The sequence below is a fragment of the Nomascus leucogenys genome, chromosome 11 (assembly GCF_006542625.1).
Source record: "Nomascus leucogenys isolate Asia chromosome 11, Asia_NLE_v1, whole genome shotgun sequence".
NCBI classification, from domain to species: Eukaryota; Metazoa; Chordata; class Mammalia; order Primates; family Hylobatidae; genus Nomascus; species Nomascus leucogenys.
In genome coordinates, this window is record NC_044391.1 from 55,382,064 (window position 1) to 55,409,769 (window position 27,706).

The 27,706-nt window shown below is 45.2% G+C and overlaps 1 protein-coding gene across 2 annotated transcripts; it reads left to right on the plus strand.

Moving 5' to 3' along the window:
• PYM1 (PYM homolog 1, exon junction complex associated factor) lies at nt 1–27,447 on the plus strand. Of its 2 annotated transcripts, none has more exons than XM_012510362.2 (3): nt 1–701; nt 25,342–25,435; nt 26,500–27,447. In XM_012510362.2, the coding sequence occupies exons 1-3, from the start codon at nt 665–667 to the stop codon at nt 26,981–26,983; spliced, it is 615 nt and encodes a 204-aa protein (XP_012365816.1). In that variant the 5' UTR covers nt 1–664; the 3' UTR covers nt 26,984–27,447. The 2 variants fall into 2 exon arrangements, with proteins under 2 accessions (XP_012365816.1, XP_003252890.1); XM_003252842.2 differs by lacking the exon at nt 1–701 and adding an exon at nt 1,292–1,351.
• Nucleotides 27,448–27,706: the final 259 nt, after the last annotated feature.

Genomic DNA, 27,706 nt, shown 5'->3' on the forward strand with positions numbered 1-27,706 from the left:
GCTGGGATTACAGGCGTGAGCCACCGCGCCTGGCTTTTGTTTTGTTTTTTAAATGGGACATGCTGCCTAGTGTTGGAGGTAGTCACCAATACTTACCTCCTCCCTCCTCCCTGGTTCCAGGGGTACTGCTGGACATTAAACTAAGCCAAAGTGGGGATAAGGAGGAAGGTAAAAGGGTTGATATGGAAAAAGCTATATGAGGGAGGAGGGCAGAGTTGACACCTGAGGAGAGGAACCTACAGCCGGGTCCCTCCCAAGCTGTAGGGGAAACAAGTTTAACAGGACTTAGCCCTGAAGGAACAACAGTTGCTGAAATGGGCGGCGGAGAAAGACCATATGGGTTCGTCTGAAGAATAGGGAGGTACGGAGCAGGGCAGGATTACAAATGGAGTGACACTGCGGGACCGGATTATTGGCGAGTTGCCCCGCTTTAGATCCTCAGCGGTTGGACGAGTTTAATTAGAATACTAAGTAGGTCCGCCCAGAAGCTTTCACCCTGCCCTCTGACCCTAGGGCCCAGCCCAAGGAGGCACTCAGGGTTAGGAGGTCTGGGCGAGAAGCAACTAGGGCCCTCATCACTTCGCCGCCGAATCCCCGGCGCCGCCCAGCGGGGCACAGCCAGGCCAGGGCCGCCCGCCCAACCTGGTCCGCTGCCTCTTCGGCCATGGAAGCTGCCGGCAACCCTGCGGCTACGGAGACAGGTGACCGACCCGCGGCGCCCTCCGCCTTGCACGCCCCTCCCGCGGGTCTCTGGAGGTTGAGTGGGGCGGCCGACAGCACTCGGCACACGAATTCGACCTCCCCACCTTCTTAGGGTTAGATGGGGTCTTCCAACCGTCCCTAGAAACACTTGTGCGCCCCAGTGCGTTCCTGGAGTTTGTCTGCTCCACGTCACCAAGCCGCTCTGAGATCTGGGTGCAGGCCAGAGCCTGGATATTCTTCCTTTCTTCATTTATAAGGCCCCCTTTTTGGGTGCAGGTGGGCCTTGCGTCCTTTTCCCTCGCAGGTCCTGGACGTACGAGGAGTTCCTGGGATGAGAGGGACTGTGCCTCGGAACTTCTCTTGGCTCCCCGAAGACTGTTTTACAGGCAGCAAGCGCTCAATAATGGTATCGGTGGCAGTAAATGAGCCTACGGCTTTATTTTATTAACTATTTCAGCTTCTCCCCTCTTCCTCCTCCTCCACCTCCGCCCATGAAATGGTGCACTCTCCCTTTAAGACTAAGATGGTGGCTTGCTACGATCGGGACTCCACTTCCGGTGGGGAGGGGGGCGGGACCCCAGCCCGCTCACGCCGGAAGTGGTTTGCGTTTTCAAGATGGCGACTCCCTATGTTACTGACGAGACCGGCGGTGAGTGCGGGAGGCGCGGAGCCGCTTCTCTCCGGGCTCTCGGGACAGGGGTTCGGACTTGGAAAGGGGTCTGTGCCCCGCCCATCCCGGGGCCCCTCCTTTGCCCCGCCCCCCGGACCGCCTTCCCCATTCATTCTCTCCTACGGGGTGTCTCCTGCGCCCCCTTCTGGTCTCGTGTTTGGGGTCTCTGCTTCCGGTCACCCAAACCCTGGGGTCCTTCAGTGCTGGTCCCTGCCTCAGGACCCTCACGGGCCCTTAGCTTTTCTCCAGCAGTTGGAGCACTCATATCTCTTTTAGGTTCTTCAGGCTTGGGGGCTCCTACACTCTCATTTCCCTCCAATTCCTGCCCTCCTCCTTTTCCCCTCCCCCATCTCAGCTATACTTGCTTTCTGCCCTACCCCAGTGCCGTTTTCATTATTTTTCTCGAAGCTTTATTTGCTGAAGACCTCCTCGTTTCTACATAGTACTTTTTCCTCTCCCTTATCTTTATTTGTTGGGTCACTGAGGTTTAGAGGTGTGAAGGGAAGAGGACCCTAATACAACTTTCAGCTTGAGTTTTCTCCCTGATGGAGTCACCCTTCGCTACCTTCTCCCGTGATGGTGATAGAAATTGAGGGGTCTAAGGTGGGAAAAGGCAAACAGGAAAGTGTCTAGTGGCTTTTCTCCGAAGCCCTTTGACAAGTGAATAAAACCCACTATTCCTAATGGCTAGAGAAGAATTTGCAGCCTGGCTGGCCAAGATGCTGAAGTGTCTGCTGTGTATGTGAGGTGTATGCGTTGGAAACGGAGAATCACAGCTTTTATCATGGTTTTGTCCCTTCCTAATGGCCTCATCTTTAGAAAAATATGCATAGTAGTAATAGGTACTCAATGATGATCAAATAATATATGTGAAAGCAATTTATAAAATGCTGTGCAAGTGCAAAGTGTTTCTGTTTTTGTAGCCCTCATATGTGTAGTCTGTAGAAGCAACACTGTGCCTGTGCCTTGGTACACACGGTGTTTTAAAATGTGCCATTTTGCTTCTTGCTCTGCTGCTTTCCATGTTCCTTACACCTCAGCCCACCTATCTTATGGTACCTGATGACAACCCAGGTTGCTGCTACTTCTCCCCAACCTTACAATTTAAAGTGGTACTACCTCTTTCCTTCTGTTCCCTACCCAGTAGCTCCTTCATGAATTACCAACTTTTAATGTGTGCTTTGAAAATACTACTTATCCAGTATACTTCTCTTTACTCTGAATCATTTTCTTTACCCTGACTCCGTGAAAATCCAGGTATCACATCTCACCTTACCTTGCCACTAAAAGCTGTTTTCTGTTTTCCGTGACTATGTGGAAGAGAAAAAGAAATAAACTGCTTTTTTGTTTTCCTTTACTATGTCCAGATCATTGATCTACCACTGTCACTCTAATCCTCATGGAAGGTATTGCCATGCAATTATAGCAGTTTCTGTAAAACTTTAGTGACATCATTTACTGCCCACAAGGACCCAGGCCTATCGCATCATATTTTTTTCTCTCCTTTTTTTCTTGCTATCATTTTCAGTGTCTCCAGCACCATTGGAATACTCTGATCTCATAGTTCCTCAGCATGAGACGGTCGACTTTCCTTTGTATTTTCAAACCAGTTGCACATCAGAATCACTACAACCTGGATCTCATCTAGGACACCGCTTTTTCTTCTGGTGCTCCCCATCACTTTAGCCTCCTTACCAGTCACCTATTTCACTATCTTAAACCCACAGGATCAGCTTTTTGTCCTCAAGTTCTCTGGTTCTTGACCTTCCCATTTCATTGAATCTGTCAGTACCTTATGGCCTTTGATGCTGCCCAGCTAGACCTCTGTGACCAGCCACTTTGATAATATCCTCTTGCTTTCTTTATTCATTTTGATTTTCTATACTAAGCAGGCACTACTGTTATCTCTAATGATGGGTATGACTAGAGATGTTTTCTTGGCTTCTCCTTCTAGGCCACAGCATGTTGCTAGAGAAAAAGTACAGAAGCTATCAGATTCAATATAACTTAACTTCTGCCAAGATCATGGCTTCTAATTATTTTTTTCTTTTTAAAAAAAATTTTTGCTGGGCGTGGCAACTCACACCTATAATCCCAGCACTTTGGGAGGCCGAGGTAGGGGGATCAACTGAGGTCAGGAGTTCAAGACCAGCCTGACCAATATGGTGAAACCCCATCTCCACTAAAACTACTAAAATTAGCTGGGTGTGGTGGTGTGGTGGCATGGGCCTGTCATCTCAGCTACTCGGGAGGTTGAGACAGGAGAATCGCTTGAACACAGGAGAAAGCGGTTGCAATGGGCTGAGATCGTGCCACTGCACTCCAGCCCGGGCGACAGAGCGAGACTGTCTCAAAAATAAATAATAAGTAAATATTTAAATTTATTTTTTATGTTCTTCCATAGCTGTTTCCCCAACCTTTTCGAGATCTGTGTGACCATCCCTTTTAATTCTCCTTCTTTTGGCAGATGACTTCATTTTTATTTCACTGAAAACTCAAGGCCTATCGTTTTTGTTTCCTTTTTCTTCACAGCCAGATTTTGTTTCTTTTTTTTAAAATGAAGCAATGCAGACTTGTTATGTTGCCCAGGCTGGTTTTGAACTCCTGGCCTCAAGTGATCTTCCCACCTCAGTCTGCCAAAATGTTGGGATTACAGGTGTGAGCCTGCACCTGGCCCCAGATTTCTTGAATATGAAGAAATCTCCTGATATTTGTTTCCTTGCTGCCTATTTGTTTCTTAACTCTTTGCAGTCATTATTTCTGGCACTACCCTCTCTCGAGTTGCCTATGCCTTTTTCTAATTGTTTCGTGGATATCTTAACTCTTGGATATACTGTCATACCTCAAATCCAACCTGATCAAAACCAGTATCAGTTTTTCCATCACTATTTCTGTTAAAGGCACCACTGTTCTAGCCAACCCAAGATAAACTTTTGTATCGTTTCTTTTTTTTTCTTTGAGACGGAGTCACTCTGTCGCCCAGGCTGGAGTGCAGCAGCGTGATCTCGGCTCACTGCAACCTCCGCCTCCCTGGTTCAAGCGATTCTCCTGCCTCTGTCTCATGAGTAGCTGGGATTACAGGCGCATGTCACCACGCCTGGCTAATTTTTGTATTGTTAGTAGAGACAGGGTTTCATCATGTTGGTCAGGTTGGTCTCGAACTCCTGACCTCGTGATCTGCCCGCCTTGGCCTCCCAAAGTGCTGGGATTACAGGCGTGAGTCACCACGCCTGGCCATTTCTTTTTAATATTCTAAATATACTTGATTTTTTAGAACACTTTTAGATTTATAGAAAAATTAAGAAGATACTACAGAGATTTCTCATATACCCTACACTCAGTTTCTCCTATTATTGTCATCTTACGTTAATATGGTACTTTGCTTGCAATTAATGAAGCAATATTGATATATTACTATTAACTAGAATCCATACATCATTTCATTAGTTTTTTTTTTTTTTCCAGACAGGGTCTTGCTCTGTCACCCAGGCTGGAGTGCAGTGGTGCAATCACCATTTACTGTAGTCTTAACTTCTGGGCTCAAGTGATCCTCCCACCTCAACCTACTGAGTAGCTGGGACTACAGGTACACACCACCACGCCTGGCTAGTTTTTGTATTTTTTGTAGAAATGCGTTCTTGCTCTGTTGCCCAGTCTGATCTCAAATTCCTGGGCTCAAGTGATCCTCACGCCCTGGCCTCCCAAAGTGCTGGGATTACAGGTGTGAACCATCACGCCTGGCTGATTTCCTTAGTTTTTACTTAATTTATTTTTATATTTATTTATTTATTTATTTATCATTTTTTTTTTTTTGAGACGGAGTTCTGTTCTTGTTGCCCAGACTAGAGTGCAATGGTGAGATCTCAGCTCACTGCAACCTCTGCCTCCCAGGTTCAAGTGATTCTCCTGCCTCAGCCTCCTGCGTAGCTGGGATTACAGGCATGTGCCACCATGCCCGGCTAATTTTGTATTTTTAGTAGAGATGGGTTTCTCCATGTTGGTCAGGCTGGTCTCAAACTCCTGACCTCAGGTGATCTGCCCACCTCGGCCTCCCAAAGTGCTGGGATTACAGGTGTGAGCCACTGCGCCCAGCCTTTTTACCTAAGTTTTTTTTTTGTTGTTCCAGGATCTTATCCAGGGTACTACATAACATTTAGTTCTCATGTCTCTTTTTTTTTTTTTTTTTTTTTTGAGACGGAGTCTCGCTCTGTCACCCAGGCTGGAGTGCAGTGGCGCGATCTCGGCTCACTGCAAGCTCTGCCTCGCGGGTTCACGCCATTCTCCTGCCTCAGCCTCTCCAAGTAGCTGGGACTATAGGCGCCCACCACCACGCCCAGCTAATGTTTTTTTGTATTTTTAGTAGAGACGGGGTTTCACCGTGGTGTCGATCTCCTGACCTCGTGATCCGCCCGCCTCGGCCTCCCAAAGTGCTGGGATTACAAGCGTGAGCCACCACGCCCGGCCTCTCATGTCTCTTTAAGCTCCTCTTGGCTGTGACATTTTTTCAGGCTTTCCTTGTTTTCCATGACCTTGAGTTTTGAGGAGTACTGGTCAGGTATTTTGTAGGATGTCCTTCTATTGGAATTTGTCTGATGTATTTCTCATGATTAGACTTGGATTATGTGTTTTGGGGAGGAAGACCATAGACGTAAAGTGATATTTTCATCACATTGTATCAGGGTACATAGTATCACAATGATTTTTTACTGTTAATTTTTTTGTTTTTTTGAGACAGGGTCTTCCCTGTGTTGCCCAGACTGGAGTGCAGTGAATCCGTCATGGCTCACTGAAGCCTTGACCTCCCAGGCTCAATTGATCCTCCCACCTCAGCCTCCTGAGTATCTGGGACCACAGGCGTGTGCTATAATGCCCAGCTAATTTTTTTTCTTTTTTTGGTAAAGATGGTCTCACTATGTTACCTGGGCTGGTCTTGAACTCCTGAGCTCAAGGTATTGTTCCCCTTTGGCCTACCAAAATTCTGGGATTACTAGTCATGAGTCACTGTGCCCAGCCTGTTAGTATTGACCATGATCATCTGGCAGATATTGTTTGTAAGGCTTCACTGTAAAGTTACGCTTTACCCCCTTCCTTCCCATACTGTAGGGAAGTCACTATTGCCAGCCCACGCGTAAGGAGTAGAGAGTTGTGCTCTCCTTAAAAAAATAGATTAAGGGCTGGGCATGGTGGCATATGCCTGTAATCCCAGCACTTTGGGAGGCTGAGGCTGGAGGATTGCTTGAGGCCATCCTAAGCAACATAGCAAGACCTCTTATCTACAAAAAGATAAAAAAAAAAAAATGAGCTGGGTAAGGTGGCACACAGCTGTGGTCCCAGCTACTCAGGGAGCCTGAGAGGGGAAGATTGTTTGAGCCAGGGAGGCTGAGGCTACATTGAGCCGTGATTGTGCCATTGTACTCCAGCCTTGGTGAGAGGCTGTCTCAAAAAACAATAAAAAAACACATTATTTGGCATTCTTCTGCCCAGGAGATTTTTTTCTTTTCCTTTGTTTATTTATGTATATCAATATGGACTTATAGATGTTTATTTTATATGTTAGGTTATAATCCAATACTATTTTATTTGCTTTATTGCTCAAATGTTCCAGTTTTGAACATTGGGAACTCTTTCAGTTTTTTACTTGGCCCGTCTCCCTTTGACATTCACCATCATTGCAGGTATGATTTTGTTCTCTGCTCCAGTCCTACGGTCTGCCATTTCTCTAAGAAGCCCTTGTTCTTTTTACTAAAGAGTAATGTTAAAAACTAAGATCTGATCACTAGGTGTTTTTATTTGTATGGGAGTATTTTTTTTTATGGGAGTTTTATTTTTTTACGATTATTTTTATTATCGTCTTTTACTTCTCTCTTGCCCTCCTCACGTATATCAGTTATCAAAATATCGTTCTTTTATTCCTACTGCTGTTACCCTTATCCCATCTTCAGTACTTGTTAGTTATATAGCCTTGGGAATCTAAGTCTTAGTTTTCTTATCAGTGAAATTGGAATAACTCCTGCAACACAGGATTATTATGAGTATTAAAATTTAAATAAAGTAATTTACATGTTTGGCACATAAAAAGTGTCCAACACATTGTTCTATAATTATTACTATTATGTAAGGATCATTGTATGGGTTAGAAGTTACTATATATGGCCAAGTACCAGGCATAGTACTTGGGCCATTCTAAGTGCCTGCTAAAATTGTAGTTTCTGTTGTTCTGCAAATATTACTGTGACTTCCTAAACTGGTCATCCTATTTCCAGTCCCTCTCTTGTTTCATTTCTTCAGATACACTGCTACCAGATTACTGCTTCTTAAGTACAAATTTAGTTATGTAATTTTTGTTCAATATTAATTCATCAACCCAGAGTCTGCTGTTATATATGGCGTATATCTTTCTAAACTGTTTTAAACATAGCAGAATCAGATGGTATATACATTTTTTATCTTGACTTTTCATTTAGCCTTATGAGGTAAATGTTTTTCCTTGCTACTAAAAACTCCGTAAACATCTTTTAAAATACTAGCCGAGTGTTTTATAGTTTGGGCATGCACCCTATCTTACTTTCTTCTGTTATTGGACTTTTAGATTGTTTTCAGAATTTTTATTATAAGAACACTATGAATGTTTTTGTGCATGCATCTTTTTCTGCATTTAGGGTTATTTTCTTTTTCTTTTTTTTTTTGAGACCTTTTCCTTTTTTTTTTTTTTGCTTTGAGACCGAGTCTCGCTGTGTCACCAGGCTGGAGTGCAGTGGTGCGATCTCTGCCCACTACAATCTCCACCTCCTGAGCTCAAGTGATTTTCCTGCCTCAGCCTCCCGAGTAGCTGGAATTACTGGCATGCACCCCCACACCCGGGTAATTTTTGTATTTTTAGTAGAGATGGGGTTTTACCATGTTGTCTAGGCTGGTCTTGAACTCCTGGCCTCAAAGGATCGCCCACCTTGGCCTCCCAGAATGCTAGAATTACAGGCATGAGCCACCGTGCTCGGCCTGATTTTTTAAATTATCTGTAAGATGAGGTCTTGCTATGTTTACCAGGCTGGTCTCCAACTCCTGGGCTCAAGTGATCCTCTCACCTCGGCCTTCTGAAGTGTTGGGATTATAGGCATGAGCAACTAGTTTTTCTTTTCTTTTCCTTTTTTTTTTTTTTTTTTTTTTTTTTTTAAAGAGACAAGGTCTTGCTCTGTTGCCCAGGTTAGTGTACAGTGGCGCAGTCATACCTTGCTGTAGTCTCAACTGTTGGGGTCAAGCAATTCTGCCTCCGCCTCCTGAGTAGCTAGTACTAGTACTACAGGCATGCGCCACCATGGCTGGCTAATTTTTGAATTTTTTTATAGAGCTATGTTGCCCAGGCTGTTCTCAAACTTCTTTTCACAAGCAGTGCTCCCACCTTGGCCTTCCAAAGTGGTGGGATTACAGGCATGAGCCACTGCACCCAGCCTAGTTTTTCTTTTTCTTTTCTTTTCTTTTTTTTTTTTTTTTTTTTGAGACAGAGTTTTGCTCTGTCTCCAGTCACCCAGACTGGAGTCCAGTGACGCGATCTCTGCTCTGCCAACCGGGCTCAAGCTATTCTCCTGCCTCAGCCTCCCAAGTAGATGAGATTACAGGCACGCACCACCACGCCCAGCTATTTTTTTGTATTTTTAGTTAGAGATGGGGTTTCACCGTGTTGGCCAGGCTGGTCTCGAACTCCTGACCTCAGGTGATCTGCCTGTCTTGGCCTCCCAAAGTGCTGGGATTATAGGCGTGAGCCACCACGCCTGGCCCCCAGCCTAGTTTTTCTAAGCACATACGCATATATAACATTAAAGTAAAATGACATATTTGGAATTATACTGTTAAGATTGGCTGTTATTTTCCAAAATATGAATCCTTGAAACACCTAGTAGTCTTCTGAGATGTGACACAAAATAAATAACTAAAATAGAGGCCGGGAGTGGTGGCTCACGCCTGTAATGTCAACACTTCGGGAGGCCGAGGCGGGTGGATTGCTTGAGCCCAGGAATTCGAGGCCAGCCTGGGCAACATGGCAAAACCTCGTCTCTACAAAAAATACAAAAAATTAACTGGGTGTGGTGACACACACACTCCTGTCGTCCCAACTACTTGGAGGGCTGAGGTGGGAGGAATTGCTTGAGCCTGGGAGGTGGAGACTGCAGTGAGTCAAGGTCTGGCTACTGCACTCCAGCCTGGGTGACAGTGACCTCATCTCAAAGATAAATAAAATACAAATAATGTTTCTGTGCACAAATTTTGAGAAACACTGTAAGCCATATTCCCATCTTGCATATTTACCTGAATAAGAATATAGTAACTCATTTAAGCCTTGCTGTTAAAAAAAAAAAAAACAAACACAAAATCTTTTTTGGTGTTTAACCCAGAATTTCCCAAACTTATTTAACAATTTTTAGGGATAGCCCCTGTTTAATATCTTATGGGAGTAGTATTTTACATAACAAAAGCTTTGGGAAATGTGATTAAATGATAGGACTACCTTTTTTATTTTTATTTTTATTTTTATTTTTTTTATTTTTTTTGAGACGGAGTCTCGCTCTGTCGCCCAGGCTGGAGTGCAGTGGCGCAATCTCGGCTCACTGCAAGCTCCGCCTCCTGCGTTCACGCCATTCTCCTGCCTCAGCCTCTCGGAGTAGCTGGGACTACAGGCGCCTGCCACCACGCCCGGCTAATTTTTTTTGTATTTTTTTAGTAGAGACGGGGTTTCACCATGGTCTCGATCTCCTGACCTCGTGATCCGCCCACCTCAGCCTCCCAAAGTGCTGGGATTACAAGCGTGAGCCACCGTGCCCGGCCTTATTTTTATTTTTTTGAGATGAACTCTTGCTCTGTCACCCAGGCTGGAGTGCAGTGGTGCAGTCTCGGCTCAGTGCAACCTCTGCCTCCCAGGTTCAAGTGATTCTCCTGCCTCAGCCTCCCAAGTAGCTGGGACTACGGGCACCTGCCACCACGCCCAGCTAATTTTTGTATTTTTAGTAGAGATGGGGTTTCACTGTGTTGGCCAGGCTGGTCTCAAACTCCTGACCTCAGGTGATCCACCTGCCTTGGCCTCCCAGTGCTGGGATTACAGGTGTAAGCCACCATGTCCAGCCTAATTTTTAAATTTTTTGTAGAGATGGAGGTCTTACCATCTTAACCCAGGATGGTCTTGAACTCCTGGGCTCAAGTGATCCTCCTACCTCAGCTCCTAGTGTGCTGGGATTACAGACGTGAGCCACCATGCCTGGCCTATTTGTTGTTGATTTCAATTTTTATTTTAGATTTAGAAAATGTGCAGGTTTGTGGTTGGGTGCAGTGGCTCACGGCTGTAATCCCAGCACTTTGGGAGGCCAAGGTGGGCGGATCACGAGGTCAGGAGATTGAGACCATCCTGGCTAACACAGTGAAACCCCGTCTCTACTAAAAATACAAAAGAAAATTAGCTGGGCATGGTGGCGCGCACCTGTAGTCCCAGCTACTCGGGAAGCTGAGGCAGGAGAATGGCATGAACCCGGGAGGCGGAGCTTGCAGTGAGCCGAGATCACGCCACTGCACTCTAGCCTGGGCGACAAAGCGAGACTCTGTCTCAAAAAAAAAGAAAAAAAAAAAGAAAATATGCAGGTTTGTTACATGAGTATAATTATGTGATGCTGAGGTTTGGGGTACGAGTGATCCCATCACCCAGATAGTGAGCATAGTACCCAATAGTTAAGTTTTTTGTTTTTTTTTGAGATGGAGTCTTGCTCTGTTGCCCAGACTGGAGTTCAGTGGTGTGATCTTGGCTCACTACAACCTCTCTCTCCCGGGTTGAAGTGATTCTCCTGCCTCAGCATCCCAAGTAGCTGGGATTATAGGCATGCACCACCATGACTGGCTGAGTTTTGTATTTAGTAGAGTTGGGGTTTCACCATGTTGGCCAGGCTGGTCTCCAACTCCTGACCTCAGGTGATCCATCTAGCTTGGCCTCCCAAAGTGCTGGGATTACAGGCGTGAGCCACTGCGCCTGGCCCCAGTAGATAGTTTTTAAACCCATGCCTGCCTCTAGTAGTCCCCAATGTCTGTTGTTGCCATCTTTATGTCCGTGAGTACCCTGTGTTTAGCTCCTACTTATAAGAGAACATGCAGTATTTGGTTTTCTGTTCCTGTGTTAATTTGCTTAGGATAATGGCCCTCAGCTGCATCCATGTTGCTACAAAGGACATTATTTTGTTCTTTATGGCTGTGACAAACTACTTTTTATTTAATTAATTTTTTTTTGTTTTGAGATGGAGTCTCGCTCTTGTTGCCCAGGCTGGAGTGCAATGGTGCGACCTCGGCTCCCTGCAACCTCTGCCTCCTGGGTTCAAGTGATCTCTTGCCTCAGCCTCCCAAGTAGCTGGGATTATAGGTGCCCACCACCATGCCCAGCTAATTTTTTTTATTTTTAGTAGAGACGGGCTTTCACCATGTTGGCCAGGCTGGTCTCGAGCTCCTGACCTCAGGTGATTCACCCGTCTTGGCCTCCCAAAGTGCTGGGATTGCAGGCATGGTGAGCCACTGCACCCAGCCGACAAACTACTTTTTAAATTTTTTTTTATTTTTGAGACAGAGTTTCACTCTGTTGCCCAGGCTGGAGTACAGTGGTGTGATTGCAGTTTACTGCAGGCTTGACCTCCTGGGTTCAAGTGATCTTCCCAGCTTACCCTCCCAAGTAGCTGGGATTACAGGTGTGCGCCACCATGCCCAGCTAATTTTTGTAGAGAAGAGGTTTCACCATGTTGCCCAGGCTGGTCTTGAACTCCTGGGTGCAAGCGATCTGCCTTCCTCAGCCTCCCAAAGGGTTGGGATTACAGGCATGAGCCACCACGCCCAACCTCAGACTACTTTTTTTTTTCTTTTTTTGAGACTGACTTTTGCTGTTGTTGCCCAGGCTGTGGAGTGCAATGGCCTGACCTCGGCTCACGGCAACATCCACCTCCCAGGTTCAAGTGATTCTTCTGCCTCAGCCTCCCGAGTAGCTGGGATTACAGGCATGTGCCACCACGCCTGGCTAATTTTTGTATTTTTAGTAGAGATGGGGTTTTCTCCATGTTGGTCAGGCTGGTCTTGAACTCCTGACCTCAGGTGATCCGCCCGCCTCTGCCTCCCAAAGTACTGGGATTACAGATGTGAGTCACCGTGCCTGGCTAACTACTTTTAAATATAGTATTATCACATGCCATGTTTTTGCCCATACCCTCTAGTGAAACTGGGCTATATGACTGATGTGGAACAGCAGTGCGATGGTGTGTAAGCTTTGGCATCAGACTTGAGTTCAGGTTACAGATATGTGCTACCTTTGGGATCTTGACCATGTCTTTTTTTTTTTTTTTTTTGAGCTGGAGTCTCACTGTGTCACCCAGGCAGGAGTGCATTGGTGTGGTTTCAGCTCACTGCAGCCTCCGCCTCCTGACTTCAAGCAATTCTCTTGTCTCAGCCTCCCGAGTAACTGGGATTACAAGCATGCGCCAGCATGTCTGGCTAATTTTTGTATTTTTAGTAGAGATGGGGCTTTGCCATGTTGGCCAGGCTGGTCTTGAACTCCTGACCTCAGGTGATCCGCCTGCCTTGGTCTCCCAAAGTGCTGGGATTACAGGCGTGAGCCACCGCACCAAGACTTGACCATGTCTTTAACTTTTTGAAGACTGTTTCCTTGGCTGTAAATGATAATATCTATCTATTGTTTAGATTTAACAGGATAATGTATACAAAGTTCCTCCTGTAATGTAGCTACTTAATAAGTACTCTTTACTAATCATTCTTAAATATTGAGTTTTCCACTGCTAGGATTTTGCTTTTGTTGTTCCTCTTATCCCCTTTCCCTTTTCTTTGCCTGCAGAAATACTGGCTGCTGATTTGTAGTTATCATTAATTATTACTACTTTATAGTCTTTAGTGTCAAATGAGGTTTTCCTGATTATCTCCTGTCATCTCTTAGGATACTTAACGACACTCTTTACTTTTGTCTTATGCTTTGCTTGCCTAATTTGTCCACTTTCTCCTTACTTAGTCTGTAAATTTTTTGAAAATTGGGACCATCTTACTCATTTTGATAACCCTATTGGCACTTATGGTACTTTTCTTCTAGGAGACTTTTTTTTTTTTTTTTTTTTTTTTTAAGATGAACTAGCTCTGTCACCCAGGCTGGAGTGCAATGGCATGATCTGCAACCTCTGCCTCCCAGGATCAAGCGATTCTCCTGTCTTAGCCTCCTGAGTAGCTGGGATTACAGGTGTGTGCCACCATGCCCAGCTAGGAGGCTTTTAATGTTGATTGTGTTTAATTTGTAGTCTGGCCTCTTTACCACCGTGCTTTTCTGAAGCTGTATTTGTGGAGATAACCAGGGATTTCCAAAATGCCAAAGCCAGAACCTTTTTCTCGGTTCTCCTTTCCTTGATCTCTCTGTAGTATTTAATACTGTTAATCACCTACCTTTACTCTTTTTTTTGTTTGTTTGTTTGTTTGTTTTTAGACGGAGTCTTGGACTGTCGCCCAGGCTGGAGTGCAGTGGCGTGATCTTGGCTTACTGCAACCTCTGCCTCCCGCGTTCAAGTGATTCTCCTGCCTCAGCCTCCTGAGTAGCTGGGACTACAGGTGCATGCCTCCATGCCCGGCTAATTTTTTCTATTTTTAGTAGAGATGGGGTTTCATCGTGTTAGCCAGGATGGTCTCCATCTCCTGACCTCGTGATCCACCCGCCTCGGCCTCCCAAAATGCTGGGATTACAGGCGTGAGCCACCATGCCTGGCCATCACCTACCTACCTTTATTTAAAACTGTTGGTCTCCATGGCTTAGCATGTCCTGGTCTTCCTTTCCTATGAATCATTTCCTGTTGTTGCTGTCACCTTTTCTTCCTTGAGGGAAATGATTATGACCATTATTTCAGGGTCATTCCTCCAGCTCTAATCTTCTCTTTGTTATATTTTCTCCGTGTTGGAAACCACATCCAGGTCTTATTTTGGCCCTGAGATCATCCGCAGGCTGAGACCTGTGACTTAGATCTCTTTTCTTATTTGAAGCAGGTCTCATACCTTTAACAACCATGTCCCCTACCTCCTTGGAGTTCCTCCATGCCTTGCTATGTTTTCTTTTCACTGTCTACCTGCGACCCCTGGAAACAAGGACCCTTTCAGTGTAAGAGTTTTTATTGCTGACAGACTTAAGGAAATAGATTGAGACTTAAAAAACGGCAGATGTGAGAAAATGACAAAGCTTAAAAAGATTCTTACAGTAGCAGTCCCCAATCTCTAGTTTTTGACTCTCTGCAAGATATTATCTGAAAGTCCTGATATTTTGCCCTTGGTTTTTATTTCTAGGGGTGGGAACCGCCAAACCTCTCCCTTCTTTTTGACTTCACCCTTGGATACCATCAAGGCCAGAGGATGGAACCAAGATAACATAAAATAGGTGCTCCTTTGTGATAATGGGCTATTTGTATCTCTGAGGGCTTCCACACAGGATGGCCATGCAAGAAGCTTCTGCTCTGCCTTTCATTACAGTCTATCTTTAGTCCTCCTAAACTTCAGCTATAATCTCTATGCAATCGACTTAAATATATGTTTCTAGTATTGTCCCTTTCTCCCAAATTCCATGTAAAACACTTGTCTGAATTGAATTGTTGTTTCCACAAAGTTGTTTTCCCCTGTGGACTTTGTTTATAGCAGTAGTTTTTATTTTCCCAATTTTCCAAAGTCAAGAGTGATATTATAAATAGTTGTGTTCTTGTTTGTTATCTTTCTCACTAGAATGTATACTCTAAGAAGGCAAGAACCTTGCTTGCTTTATTCATTGTTGTATCCCTAGCTTCTGTTACAGTGTCTGGCACAAGAGTAAGTGCTCAATAAAAATTTAAAATCCATGTGTGAATAAATGTGATTACCATGTGCCCTACCGTATATTGAGAAAAAATAAGAATACATGTGAAAAGCACGAGATTAAATCCACTGTGTCACTGTTTTGATTATTTCCTCTCTAATTCACATCTTGGTAAGTCTTTGGATCCTGTTGATTTAATCTTCACAATGAATTTCTCTTTCATTTTCCTTTCATTACCTGTAGAAATCATCGAAGTCAAGTCTTCTCACATTGCAGCTATTGTTTTCATTTTCTCTACCTTTAATTTATGGTACACATTTTTCAGTTTAATCTTAAATTATTGCTCTGAACAGATCACCTGTACTCCCTTACTGGTCGTCAGTATTCTACAGCTTAAGGCTTCAGTCCAAACTCAGTGGAGGTTGGAGACCTTTCATAGTCTCACTAATTTACCCTGAGTCTCTTTCCACATTACATATGCTTTTTGCCCAGAACATTCTGGATTCTTGCTCTTCCCTGATGAGATACTCACATTTATTTATTCATTAATTCAGTCCATATTTACTGTCTTCTGTGGGCCAGGCTCTTTGCTACAAAGTTCAAAGACAGTTTCTGCTTTCCAACAAGCAAATAATTATGTTAAGCATTAGAGCATGATAAAAGCTAAAACAGATGCTGTGAGTGCACAGAAAACAAGTTTTAACCTGGCTTGGTGTAAGGAAGTCAGGAAGGCTGCCTTGAGTTGATACTTGAATTTGACCTTTAAAGACCAGTAGGAATGAACTTAAGATAAGCAAATATAGTCTATTCCAGGCCAGAGGAAGCAAAAGCAAAAAGGTACAGAGAATAGAGACATGGGTCAGGTTGAGATTTGTGAATATTTTAGTCTCTATTTTTTTTTTTCTTTTGAGATGGAGTTTTGCTCTTGTCGCCCAGGCTGGAGTGCAATGGCGTGATCTTGGCTCACTGCAACCTCCGCCTCCCGGGTTCAAGTGATTCTCCTGCCTCAGGCTCCCAAGTAGCTGGGATTACAGGAGCTCGCCACAACGCCCTGCTAATTTTTGTATTTTTAGTAGAGATGCAGTTTCTCCATGTTGGCCAGGCTGGTCTCGAACTCCTGACCTCAGATGATCCACCCGCCTCCGCCTCCCAAAGTGCTGGGATTACATACATGAGCCACTGCACCCAGCCAAATATTTGTTTCTAGAGCAGAGAGTATGGTGGCTTTATGCTAAGAGGCTGAAAACTAGCAAGAGGTAAATCAAGAAGGCCTTTTTTTTTTTTTTTTTTCCCCACTTGCGGAGTTTTGCTCCTGTTGCCCAGGCTGGAGTGCAATGGCACGATCTTGGCTCACTGCAGCCTCCGCCTCCCAAGTTCAAGCAATTCTCCTCCCTCAGCCTCCCAGGTAGCTGGGATTACAGGTGTGAGCCACCGTGCCTGGCATAATGGAAATTTTTAACAGAAAAGTTATCACCCCAATAGAATTTTCATTATTGCGTGTTCTTTTTTTAATTTTTTCGATGGAGTCTTGCTCTATCACCCAGGCTGGGGTGCAGTGGCGTGATCTCGGTTCACTGCAGCCTCCACTTCCCAGACTCAAGTGACTGTCCCACCTTAGCCTCCTGAGTAGCTGGGACTACAGGCGTGCACCACCATGCCCAGCAAATTTTTTTTTTTTTTTTTTTTTTGTAGAGATAGGGTTTTGCCATGTTGGCCGGGCTGGTCTCGAATTCCTGACCTCAGGTGACCTACCTGCCTCGGCTTCCCAAAGTGTTGGCATTACAGGCATGAGCCACTGCACCCTGCCTTGCACATTATTTTCAAAAAAGTTTTTAAAATAGAGATGGGGTCTCAATATGTTGTCCAAGACTCAATTGATCCTCCCACATGAGGACTAAGCTCTGATTTTTTTTATCTTGCCAAAATTCGTATCTAAGGGGTCTGGGGATTCATGCCCTACAAACCGTAAGTTCTCATCAGATGGGTTATTTAACCCTGTATCTCCCCTCCCCTGCCCTCCCCTCCCCTTCTCTTTTCTTGATGGAGTTTTGCTCTTGTCACCCAGGCTGGAGTGCAATGGTGCAGTCTTGGCTCATTGCAACCTCCACCTCCTGGGATCAAGTGATTCTCCTGCCTCAGCCTCCTGAGTAGCTGGGATTACAGGTACAGGTGCCCGCCACCACTCCCAGCTAATTTTTGTATTTTTACTAGAGACGGGGTTTCACCATGTTGGCCAGGCTGGTTTTAAACTCCTGACCTCAGGTGATCCACCCACCTTGGCCTCCCAAAGGGCTGTGATTACAGGCTGTGATTACAGGCCACCACACCTGGCCTCATTACTTACTTTTCAATTTGACTCTGACATAACAAGAAAATAAAAATATTTTACCCCAAAACATGTTTCTTGCCGTATCTTAAAATGGCCCTGCAAAGCCGACCTTTGTGGGGGAAACTGCATCTGTAAAAAATCTCTATTAACAGGCCGGGCTCAGTCACTCACACCTGTAATCTCAGCACTTTGGGAGGCCGAGGTGGGTAGATTACATGAGGTCAGGAGTTCAAGACCAGCTTGGCCAACATGGCGAAACCCCATCTCTACTTAAAAAAAATATAAAAATTAGCCGGACGTGGTGGCACACATCTGTAATCCCAGCTACTCGGGAGGCTGAGGCAGGAGAATCATTTGAACCCGGAGGTGGGGGTTGCAGTGAGCTGAGATGGTGCCTCTGCACTCCAGCCTGGGCTACAAGAGCAAAACTCCGTCTCAAAAAAATAAATAAATAAATAAAATTCTGTATTAACATAGCTAGATCTATGTCTTCCAGGCTCTCTCAATGCTGAAGAGGTTAACTAAAAGTCTAGCACCTTTTAAAGAACTGAATAGGAAACGTTTGTCGTCTGTTGTCTCTAAGGGTAGCCACCATAAGACTTCAAAAGAACCTTGGTCTCCACAATCTTTTATCTGAACCTGAACCTTTCTATCGATCCTAGGCCTTTAGACAAACTCAACCAATTGTCAACCAGAAATGTTTAAATTTACCTATAGCCTGGAAGCCCCCCGCTTTGAGTTGTCCCACCTTTCTGAACCAAACCAATGTATTTCTTAAATGTATTTGAGTGATGTCTCATGCCTCCCTAAGATATATAAAACCAGGCATGGTGGCTCACACCTGCAATCCCAACACTTTGGGAGGCTGAGGTGGGTGGATCACCTGAGGTCAGGAGTTTGAGACTAGCCTGGCCACCATGGTGAAACCCTGTCTCTACTAAAAATACAAAAAATTAGCTGGGCGTGGTGGTAGGCGCCTGTAGTCCCAGGTACTCGGGAGACTGAGGCAAGAGAATCGCTTGAACCCGGGGGGCGGAGGTTGCAATGAGCCAAGATCGTGCCACTACACTCCAGCCTGGGCAACAGGGTTAGACTGTGTCAAAAAACAAAAACAATAATTAGCCAGGTTTGGTGATGCTCTGTAGTCCAGCTACTCGGCAGGCTGAGGCAGGAAAAGCACTTTAACTGGGGAGGCGGAGATTGCAGTGAGCCGGGATCGGGCTACTGCACTCCAGCCTGAGAGACAGAGTGAGATTCTGTCTCAAAAAAATTTTTTATAGCCGGGCGCGGTGGCTCACGCTTGTAATCCCAGCACTTTGGGAGGCCGAGGCGGGCGGATCACGAGGTCAGGAGATCGAGACCACGGTGAAACCCCGTCTCTACTAAAAATACAAAAAAAATTAGCCGGGCGTGGTGGCGGGCGCCTGTAGAGCCAGCTACTCGGAGAGGCTGAGGCAGGAGAATGGCGTGAACCCAGGAGGCGGAGCTTGCAGTGAGCCGAGATCGCGCCACTGCACTCCAGCCTGGGCGACAGAGCGAGACTCCGTCTCAAAAAAAAAAAAACAAATTTTTATATATACATATATATAAAACCAAGCTGTACCCCAAGCACCTAGGGCACATGTTCTCAGGACCTCCTAAGGTCAGTGTCGCAGGCCGTGGTCACTCATATTTGGCTCAGAATCTCTAAAAATATTTTACAGAGTTTGACTCTTTTCGTCAACACAGGTCACCCTCCTGAGTAGCTGGTAGCACGGGTACATGCCAGTAACCATACCCAGCTAATTTTTGTGTAGTTCGTAAAGACGGGGGTCTCCCTATGTTGCTCAGGCTGGTCTTGAATGCCTGGGCTCAAGGGATCCTCCCATCTTGGCCTCCCAAAGTGCTGGGATTACAGCCACGAGCCACTGTGCCTGACTTCACTATTTATTGATAATGCCATCATATTCATATGATTATCTCTTCCTCTCTTTTTTGTTTTTATTTTTTCCTATTATAACTATGGTAAGTTGTGGACATTGAGATTACTAAAATAAAAAGTGTATTGAATTATCTTTGATTTCTTATCCTCTTACTCCTTCCCTAGTCAGTGAATTACCAAATGTTGTTGATTCTTTGATAACGTATCTGCCCTTAGTCTCTTACTTTCCAGTGCCCCTGTTTCAGCCAATTCTGTCCCTTCATGCCAGGATTATCGCAATATTTTTTCCCTAACTAGTTTCCACGTCTCTGGTGGTTTTTTTTTCCAAGTCACCCTTTTATTACGCTAGATTAAATACTCTGAAACACTGCTTTGTATAAAGGATTCATTCATTTATTCAAAGCCCTAAGATAATACTTCGCATAAAGGCTTCATTCATTTGACAAATATTTGTTGAGTGCATGCCATGTGCCAGATATTAAAATCTTTAACTGGTATTCAAGGTCTGAACATTCCAGCCCTGTCTCTGGCTCAGCCTGACTGGTCTATTTGTCGTTGCCTGAAAATGCTATCTGCATTCCCACGCGTGAGATTTTGTTTGAGAACGAACTGTTTCTAATCTACTCTGTCTCCCTTTTTGTTTAGTTTGACTCTTCCTTCAAAGCCCAGCTCCAGTCTCAGTCCTCCCTCCAGGAAGCCTCCTAGTTTTTTTTCTTTAGTTTTTATTCTTGTCACAGCTGGGCAAAAAATATCCTTAGTAGTTCTCTTTTACTCACCCAATAAAGTCCAAAGTTCTTGACCTTGTTTTTAAGGCTTTCTGCGATTACCCCATTTTTCATTTCCAACCAGGCTTCCTATTCCCTAACATGAACTGTCTCATTCACCTGAACCTCTCTGCTTTCTGTTCCCTACTCACGCCCATTCCCACATCCATGCCTTTCTTTGCTCAAGTTTGAGCCCCTTTGCTCATGATTTTTCTTTCTTCCATCCCCTCCACCTGTCGAATCACCCATTGCCTTTAACAACTTTTTTTGTTTTATTTTATTTTATTTTTTGGAGACAGAGTCTTGCTCTGTCACCCAGGCTGGAGTGCAATGGTATGATCTCAGCTCACTGCAACCTCCGCCTTCTGGGCTCAAGTGATTCTCCTGCCTCAGCCTCTGGAGTAGCTGGGATTACAGACGCCCAGCCACCACTCCTGGCTATTTTTTGTATTTTAGTAGAGACGGGGTTTCACAGTGTTGGCCAGGCTGGTCTCAAACTCCTGACCTCAGGTGATCCGCCTGCCTCGGCCTCCCAAAGTGCTAGGAGTACAGGAGTGGGCCCGTGCGCCTGGACTTTTTTGTTTTAATGTATTAATGATATTTGCATTTTGAACAAAAAACTAATTCATGTAATAATATATAATTCATGTAGGAGGCCCTAGACTTTTATTTTAAAAGTCTTTTTTTCCTTTTTCTTTATCTCTTTTTTTTTTTTTGAGAAAGATTTTCACTCTGTTGCCCAAGCTGGAGTGCAGTGGCACGATATCGGTTCACTGCAACCTCCGCCTCCTGGGCTCAAGCAATTCTTATGCCTCAGCATCCCCAGTAGCTGGGATTACAAACGTGCCACCATGCCCAGCTAATTTTTAAATTTTTATTTATTTTACTTATTTTTACTTTTTGAGATGGAGTCTTTCTCTGTTGCCCAGGTTGGAGTGCAGCGGTGCAATCTCGGCTCACTGCAACCTCCACCTCCCAGGTTCAAGCGATGCTCTTGCCTTACCCTCCCAAGTAGCTGAGACTACAGGCACTTGCCACCACACCCAGCTAATTTTTGTGTTTTAAATGGAGATGGGGTTTCACCATGTTGGCCAGGCTGGTCTCGAACTCCTGACCTTAAGTGATCCGCTCGCCTCAGCTTCCCAAAGTGCTGGGATTACAGGTGTGCACCACCGCGCCTGGCCTCCAATTTTTTTTTTTTTTCCAGACGAAGTCTCGCTCTGTCACCAGGCTGGAGTGCAGTGGCGCAATCTCGGCTCACTGCAACCTCCGACCCCCTGTTTCAAGTGATTCTCCTGCTTCAACCTCCCGAGTAGCTGGGATTACAAGCGTATGCCGCCATGCCTGGCTAATTTTGTTTGTTTTTTTTTTTGTATTTATGTAGAGACAGGGTTTTGTATGTAGAGACAGGGTTTCACCATGTTGTCCAGGCTAGTTTTGAACTCCTGAGTTCAGGCAATCCACCTGCCTCGGCCTCCCAAAGTGCTGGCATTATAGGTGTAAGCCACCGTGCCTTGCCAATTTTTGTATTTTTAGTAGAGACGGGGTTTTGCCATATTGGCCAGGCTGGTCTGGAACTCCTGGCCTCATGTGATCCACCCACTTCAACCTCCCAAATTGCTGGGATTACAGGTGTGAACCGCCGCATCTGGCCTTAAAAATCTTTTTTTCTTTATTTTTACAAAAGTAATACTTAAAACAAGAGAGCTACAACAAAACATATGTATATGTTAAGTTTCTCTCTTAAGGTAACCAGCATTAACAGTTTGATATGTGTCCTTGCACACCTTTTTCTTTGTCCCTGTACACAGACTACATGTCTTTAAGTGTTGCCCCTTACTCCAACAAGAATAGTACCATACTGGCTGGGCGGGGTGGCTCACACCTGTAATCTCAGGACTTTGGGAGGCCGAGGCGGGCGGATCACCTGAGGTCGGGAGTTCGCAACCAGCCTGACCAATACGGAGAAATCCCGTCTCTACTAAAAATACAAAATTAGCCAGGTGTTGGGGTGTATGCCTGTAATCCCAGCTACTCAGGAGGCTGAGGCAGGAGAATCGCTTGAATCTGGGAGGAGGAGGTTGCAGTGAGCTGAGATTGCGCCATTGCACTCCAGCCTGGGCAACAAGAGCGAAACTCCATCTCAAAATAAATAAATAAATAAAACAAAATAGTACCATATTCTATACCAATGATTCTCAAAGTGTAGTTCAGGACCCTTAAGGGGGTCCCTGAGACTCTTTCAGAAGGTCTGCAAGGAAAACTATTCTCATAATCATGCTTATTTATTTGTCTTTTTCACGGGGTTGACTTTGCACCAATGGTGCAAAAGACATGGTTGGTGAAACTGCTGGCCCTGTAAGCATGCATTTGTCAGGGCAGTGGCACCAAATTATACTAATCATTGTGTTCTTCACTGCCACACACTTGCTGTAAATCCCAGCTTCACCTAAGGATATCATTGATGATACAATAAAAATGATTAATTGTATTAAGCCCAGCCCTTGAATACATATTTTTTTAATGTTCTCTGTGACTCATGGGAAGTAAGCATGAAACATTTCTGCTGCATACCGAAGTAGGATGGTTGTCTGAATTGCAAGCTGAACAAACTTTCTTCTCATGGAGCAGTATTTTTTACTTGAAAAAAAAAAAAAAAACACTGACAAACTATGGTAATTCAGACCTGACTATCCAATGATCATTTTCCTGAAAATGAAGGAAGTGAAAGTGAAGGAAAACAGCTGATAGTTTTTCTCGTCAATGATAAAATTCAAACACTTAAGTGAAAATTAGAATTGTGGAAAATATTTATTTTATATTTTATATATATATATATATATATTTTTTTTTAATTGGGATGGAGTCTCGCTCTGTCACCCAGGCTGGACTGCAGTGGCGCAATCTCCGCTCACTGCAACCTCCGCCTCCTGGGTTCAAGCAGTTCCCCCTGCCTCAGCCTCCCGAGTAGCTGAGATTACAGGTGCCTGCCACCACCCCCAGCTAATTTTTGTATTTTTAGTAGAGACAGGGTTTTGCCATGTTAGCCAGGCTGCTCTTGAACTCCTGACCTCAGGTGATCCGCCCGCTTCAGCCTCTCAAAGTGTTGGGATTACAGGCATGAGCTACTGTGCCCAGCCAAGAATTTTGGAAAACTTATATATCTCCCATTCTGAGCTTGATAGCTTCCATGTACTTAAATACTTTAGTGATGAGATTAATGAATATGATCTCTTTTAAATATTGTATAATAGGCTAGGCACGGTGGCTCACGCCTGTAACCCCAGCACTTTGGGAGGCCGAGGCAGGCGGATCACGAGGTCAGGAGATCGAGACCATTCTGGCTAACATGGTGAAACCCCGTCTTTATTAGAAAAAAAAAAAAAAAAAATTAGCCAGGTGTGGTGGCAGGTGCCTGTAGTCCCAGCTACTCGGGAGGCTGAGGCAGGAGAATGGCGTGAACCCGGGAAGCAGAGCTTGCAGTGAGCTGAGATTGCGCCACTGCACTCCAGCCTGGGCGACAGAGTGAGACTCCGTCTCAAAATAAATAAATATTGTATAATGATATGCACATTACAAAATAACAGTGTAAAGGGGGTCCTGAAATAAAAAAAGTTAGAGGACCACTACTCCACATGTTATCCTACAGCTTGCTTTTTCACTTAGTATATCTTGAACACTAGTCAGTGTCAGAACATTTATTTTTTTTGAGACTCACTGCAACCTCTGCCTCCCAGGTTCAAGCAATTCTCGTGCCTCGGCCTCCCCAGTAGCTGGGATTACAGACGTGTGCCATCACACCTGGCTAATTTTTGTATTTTTAGTAGAGACAGGGTTTCACCATGTTGGCCAGGCTGGTCTCGAACTCCTGACCTCAATGGATCTACCAGCCTCGGTCTCCCAAAGTGCTGTCTGATTATTCATTTATTGATGGCCTTTTAAGTTGCTTTCAGCTTTTTGCTAATTTTTTTCTTTCTTTTTTTTTTGAGATGGAGTCTTGCTCTGTTGCCCAGGCTGGAGTGCAGTGGTGCAGTCTCGGCTCACTGCAACCTCCGTCTCCTGAGTTCAAGTGATTCTCCTGCCTCAGCCTTCTGAGTAGCTGGAACTACAGGCATGCTCTAGCATGCCCGGCTAATTTTTTTTGTATTTTTAGTAGAGACGGGGTTTCACTATGTTGGTCAGGCTGATCTCGAACTCCTGACCTCGTGATTCACCACTGCCCCCCCCGGCCTCCCAAAGTGCTGGGATTACAGGCGTGAGCCACCGTGCCTTGCCAGCTTTTTGCTAATTTAAATCATGCATCAACGAATACCCTTTAAAGGCCAGGTGCTGTGGCTCATGCCTATAATCCCAGCAATTTGGGAGGCCGAGGCAGGCGGATCACCTAAGGTCGGGAGTTTGAGACTAGCCTGGCTGACATGGTGAAACCCATCTCTACTAATAATACAAAAATTAGCCGGATGTGGTGGCAGGGGCCTGTAATCCTAGCTACTCAGGAGGCTGAGGCAGGAGAATTGCCTAACCTGGGAGGTGGAGGTTGCGGTGAGCTGAGATGCACCACTGCACTCCAGCCTGGGTTACAGAGTGAAACTCCATCTAAAAAAATAAAATAAAATGAAACAAAAACCAAATACCCTTTAAATACATCCTCATGTACTGCTGGGTATATATCTATGGTATGAATTCCTAAAAGTTGACCTATTTTTTTAAGTTCCATCTAAATAAAATTTCTCCTTCTTTACAACATCCGCTCTTGTCGTTTCTCCTCCCTATGGTTTTTGCGTCTTTTTAGCCTCTTGTTCATTTACTGCCTTTCATGTTCCCATGCTATTGCCTTGGTTTTTTAACAAAATTCTTCCTCTGTGCCTATCCTGTCTTACCTACTAAATTATGCAAATAGAATCTTCATGAGGGCAAGGATGGTTTGTTGTACAGTGTATTGGCACTCGGTAAATAAATAATGAGAGAGGGATTGAGTGTTGGTATGAGAAAAGGAGCCTTAATGGTTGCATTTGGATGAATGGGTGCTGAGAGATGGTATGTGCATTTATACATTCTTGTCTCATCTTGTAAAATGTTTGAAAATAAGAGTAATTTTCAACTTAATTTTTCTTATTTTAGGCAAGTATATTGCGTCAACACAGCGACCTGACGGGACCTGGCGCAAGCAGCGGAGGGTGAAAGAAGGATATGTGCCCCAGGAGGAGGTCCCAGTGTATGTGGTTAGGCTTGAGTAGGGGTTTTCTGATGGGGTCCCTACAGAAGGGTAGAATATCCTTATGCCTACAAGTTCAGGGAGGACTCTCCTAAGCCCCAAGGAAATGGAAATGGGGGCAACTATCTGAGAAAGCAGAGAAAGAGTCTGGGATTCAGGGATGAGTGAGGGTTACAGATCACTAGTCCTATACTTTTGACCTCTGTTCATTAGAACCTCCAGAGCTTTAGGTTCTAGGGACTTTGCTGCACCTTTCCTGCAGAGCAGAGGAAAGTTGGGGAGGGACCATAAAGAGAGAAAGGTGGTCAGGCCCGGTGGCCTATGTCTGTAATCTAAGCACTTTGGGAGGCCTAGGCGGGTGGATTACTTGAGGTCAGGAGTTCAAGAACAGCCTCGCCAACGTGGCGAAACCCCGTCTGTACTAAAAATACAAAATTACAAAATACAAACATCAGCCAGGCGTGGTGGCACGAGCCTGTAATCTCAGCTACTCAGGAGGCTGAGGCAGGAGAATCTCTTGAACCCAGGAAGTGGGAGGTTGCAGTAAGCCGAGATTGCGCCAGTGCACTTCAGCCCTGGTGACAGAGCGAGACTATGTCCCAAAAACAAACAGGCAGGCATGGTGGCTCTCTGTAATCCCAGCACTTTGGGAGGCCAAGATCGGTGGATCACCTGAGGTCAGGAGTTCAAGACCAACCTGACCAACATGGTGAAACCCCATCTCTACTAAAAATACACAGTTAGCCAGGCGTGGTGGCAGACGCCTGTAATCCCAGCTACCTGGGAGGCTGAGGCAGGAGAATCGCTTGAACCCGGGAGGTGGAGGTTGCAGTGAGCTGAGATTGTGCCATTACACTCCAGCCTGGGCAACTGAGCGAGACTCCATCTCAAAAAACAAACAAAACAAAAAATCCCACAAAACAAACAAAACAAACCCCACAAAAACAACAACAGCAAAAAAAGGAAGCAAGAATGTAAAGAGGATGAAGTGTTTGGAAGTTTAAGAAAAGGGATCAAAAAGTCAGTGATTCTCTGAAACTCTTGACATCCTTTGTTTCCTGCAGATATGAAAACAAGTATGTGAAGTTTTTCAAGAGTAAACCAGAGTTGCCCCCAGGGCTAAGCCCTGAGGCCACTGCTCCTGTCACCCCATCCAGGCCTGAAGGTGGTGAACCAGGCCTCTCCAAGACAGCCAAACGCAACCTGAAGCGAAAGGAGAAGAGGCGGCAGCAGCAAGAGAAAGGAGAGGCAGAGGCCTTGAGCAGGACTCTTGATAAGGTGTCCCTGGAAGAGACAGCCCAACTCCCCAGTGCTCCACAGGGCTCCCGGGCAGCCCCCACAGCTGCATCTGACCAGCCTGACTCAGCTGCCACCACTGAGAAAGCCAAGAAAATAAAGAACCTAAAGAAGAAGCTCCGGCAGGTGGAAGAGCTGCAGCAGCGGATCCAGGCTGGGGAAGTCAGCCAGCCCAGCAAAGAGCAGCTGGAAAAGCTAGCAAGGAGGAGGGCGCTAGAAGAGGAGTTAGAGGACTTGGAGTTAGGCCTCTGAGGCCTTTGGGGAATAGGGAATGGACTGCAGAATAAACCATGGGGCTCTCTGGGGTCTGGGGGAATACGGGCAACAGCAGTCAGGAGGGGTACCCCCCATACTGGCTTACTTCCACTTCTTGCGGCCCAGCTCTGTCCTCCAGAGCCTAGCATCTCCCTCAATCCTTCCCTTTTCTTCTCAACTACTTTTTGGACTTTCCCCCTCCCATTCCCAGTGTTCAGAATCTCAGTGACTACCCCAGGTACCTTTGCTGCTGATTTGGGTGTCTTGTTTAAAAGAAAATCAGGTGGGTGGGAATCTCTTGGAGAACTGAGGCTGAGGGTAGAGGGAGTATGCCCAAGTCTTGGAGTCTTGGTTCCTGTTCGCGGTGTTTATGGGTTATTTCCCTCTCCATCCCTCATCTTTTTTTTTTTTTTTTTTTTTTAAAAAAAGCAAAAACGAGAATAAACACAAGTAGACATGTCTGGCTTTGCCTCCTTATTTTCAGCTCCTAGTAGATATTGTATCTCCTGAGTTTGGCACAGGAAGACAAGTATTGGGAGTGATTTCTTTTCTTTTCTTTTTGAGACAGAGTTTTGTGCTGTTGCCCAGGTTGGGGTGCAGTGGTGTAATCTGGGCTCACTTCAAACTCTGTCTCCTGAGTTCACGCAGTTCTCCTGCCTCAGCCTCCCTCCCGAGTAGCTGGGATTACAGGCGCCCACCACCACACCTGGCTAATTTTTT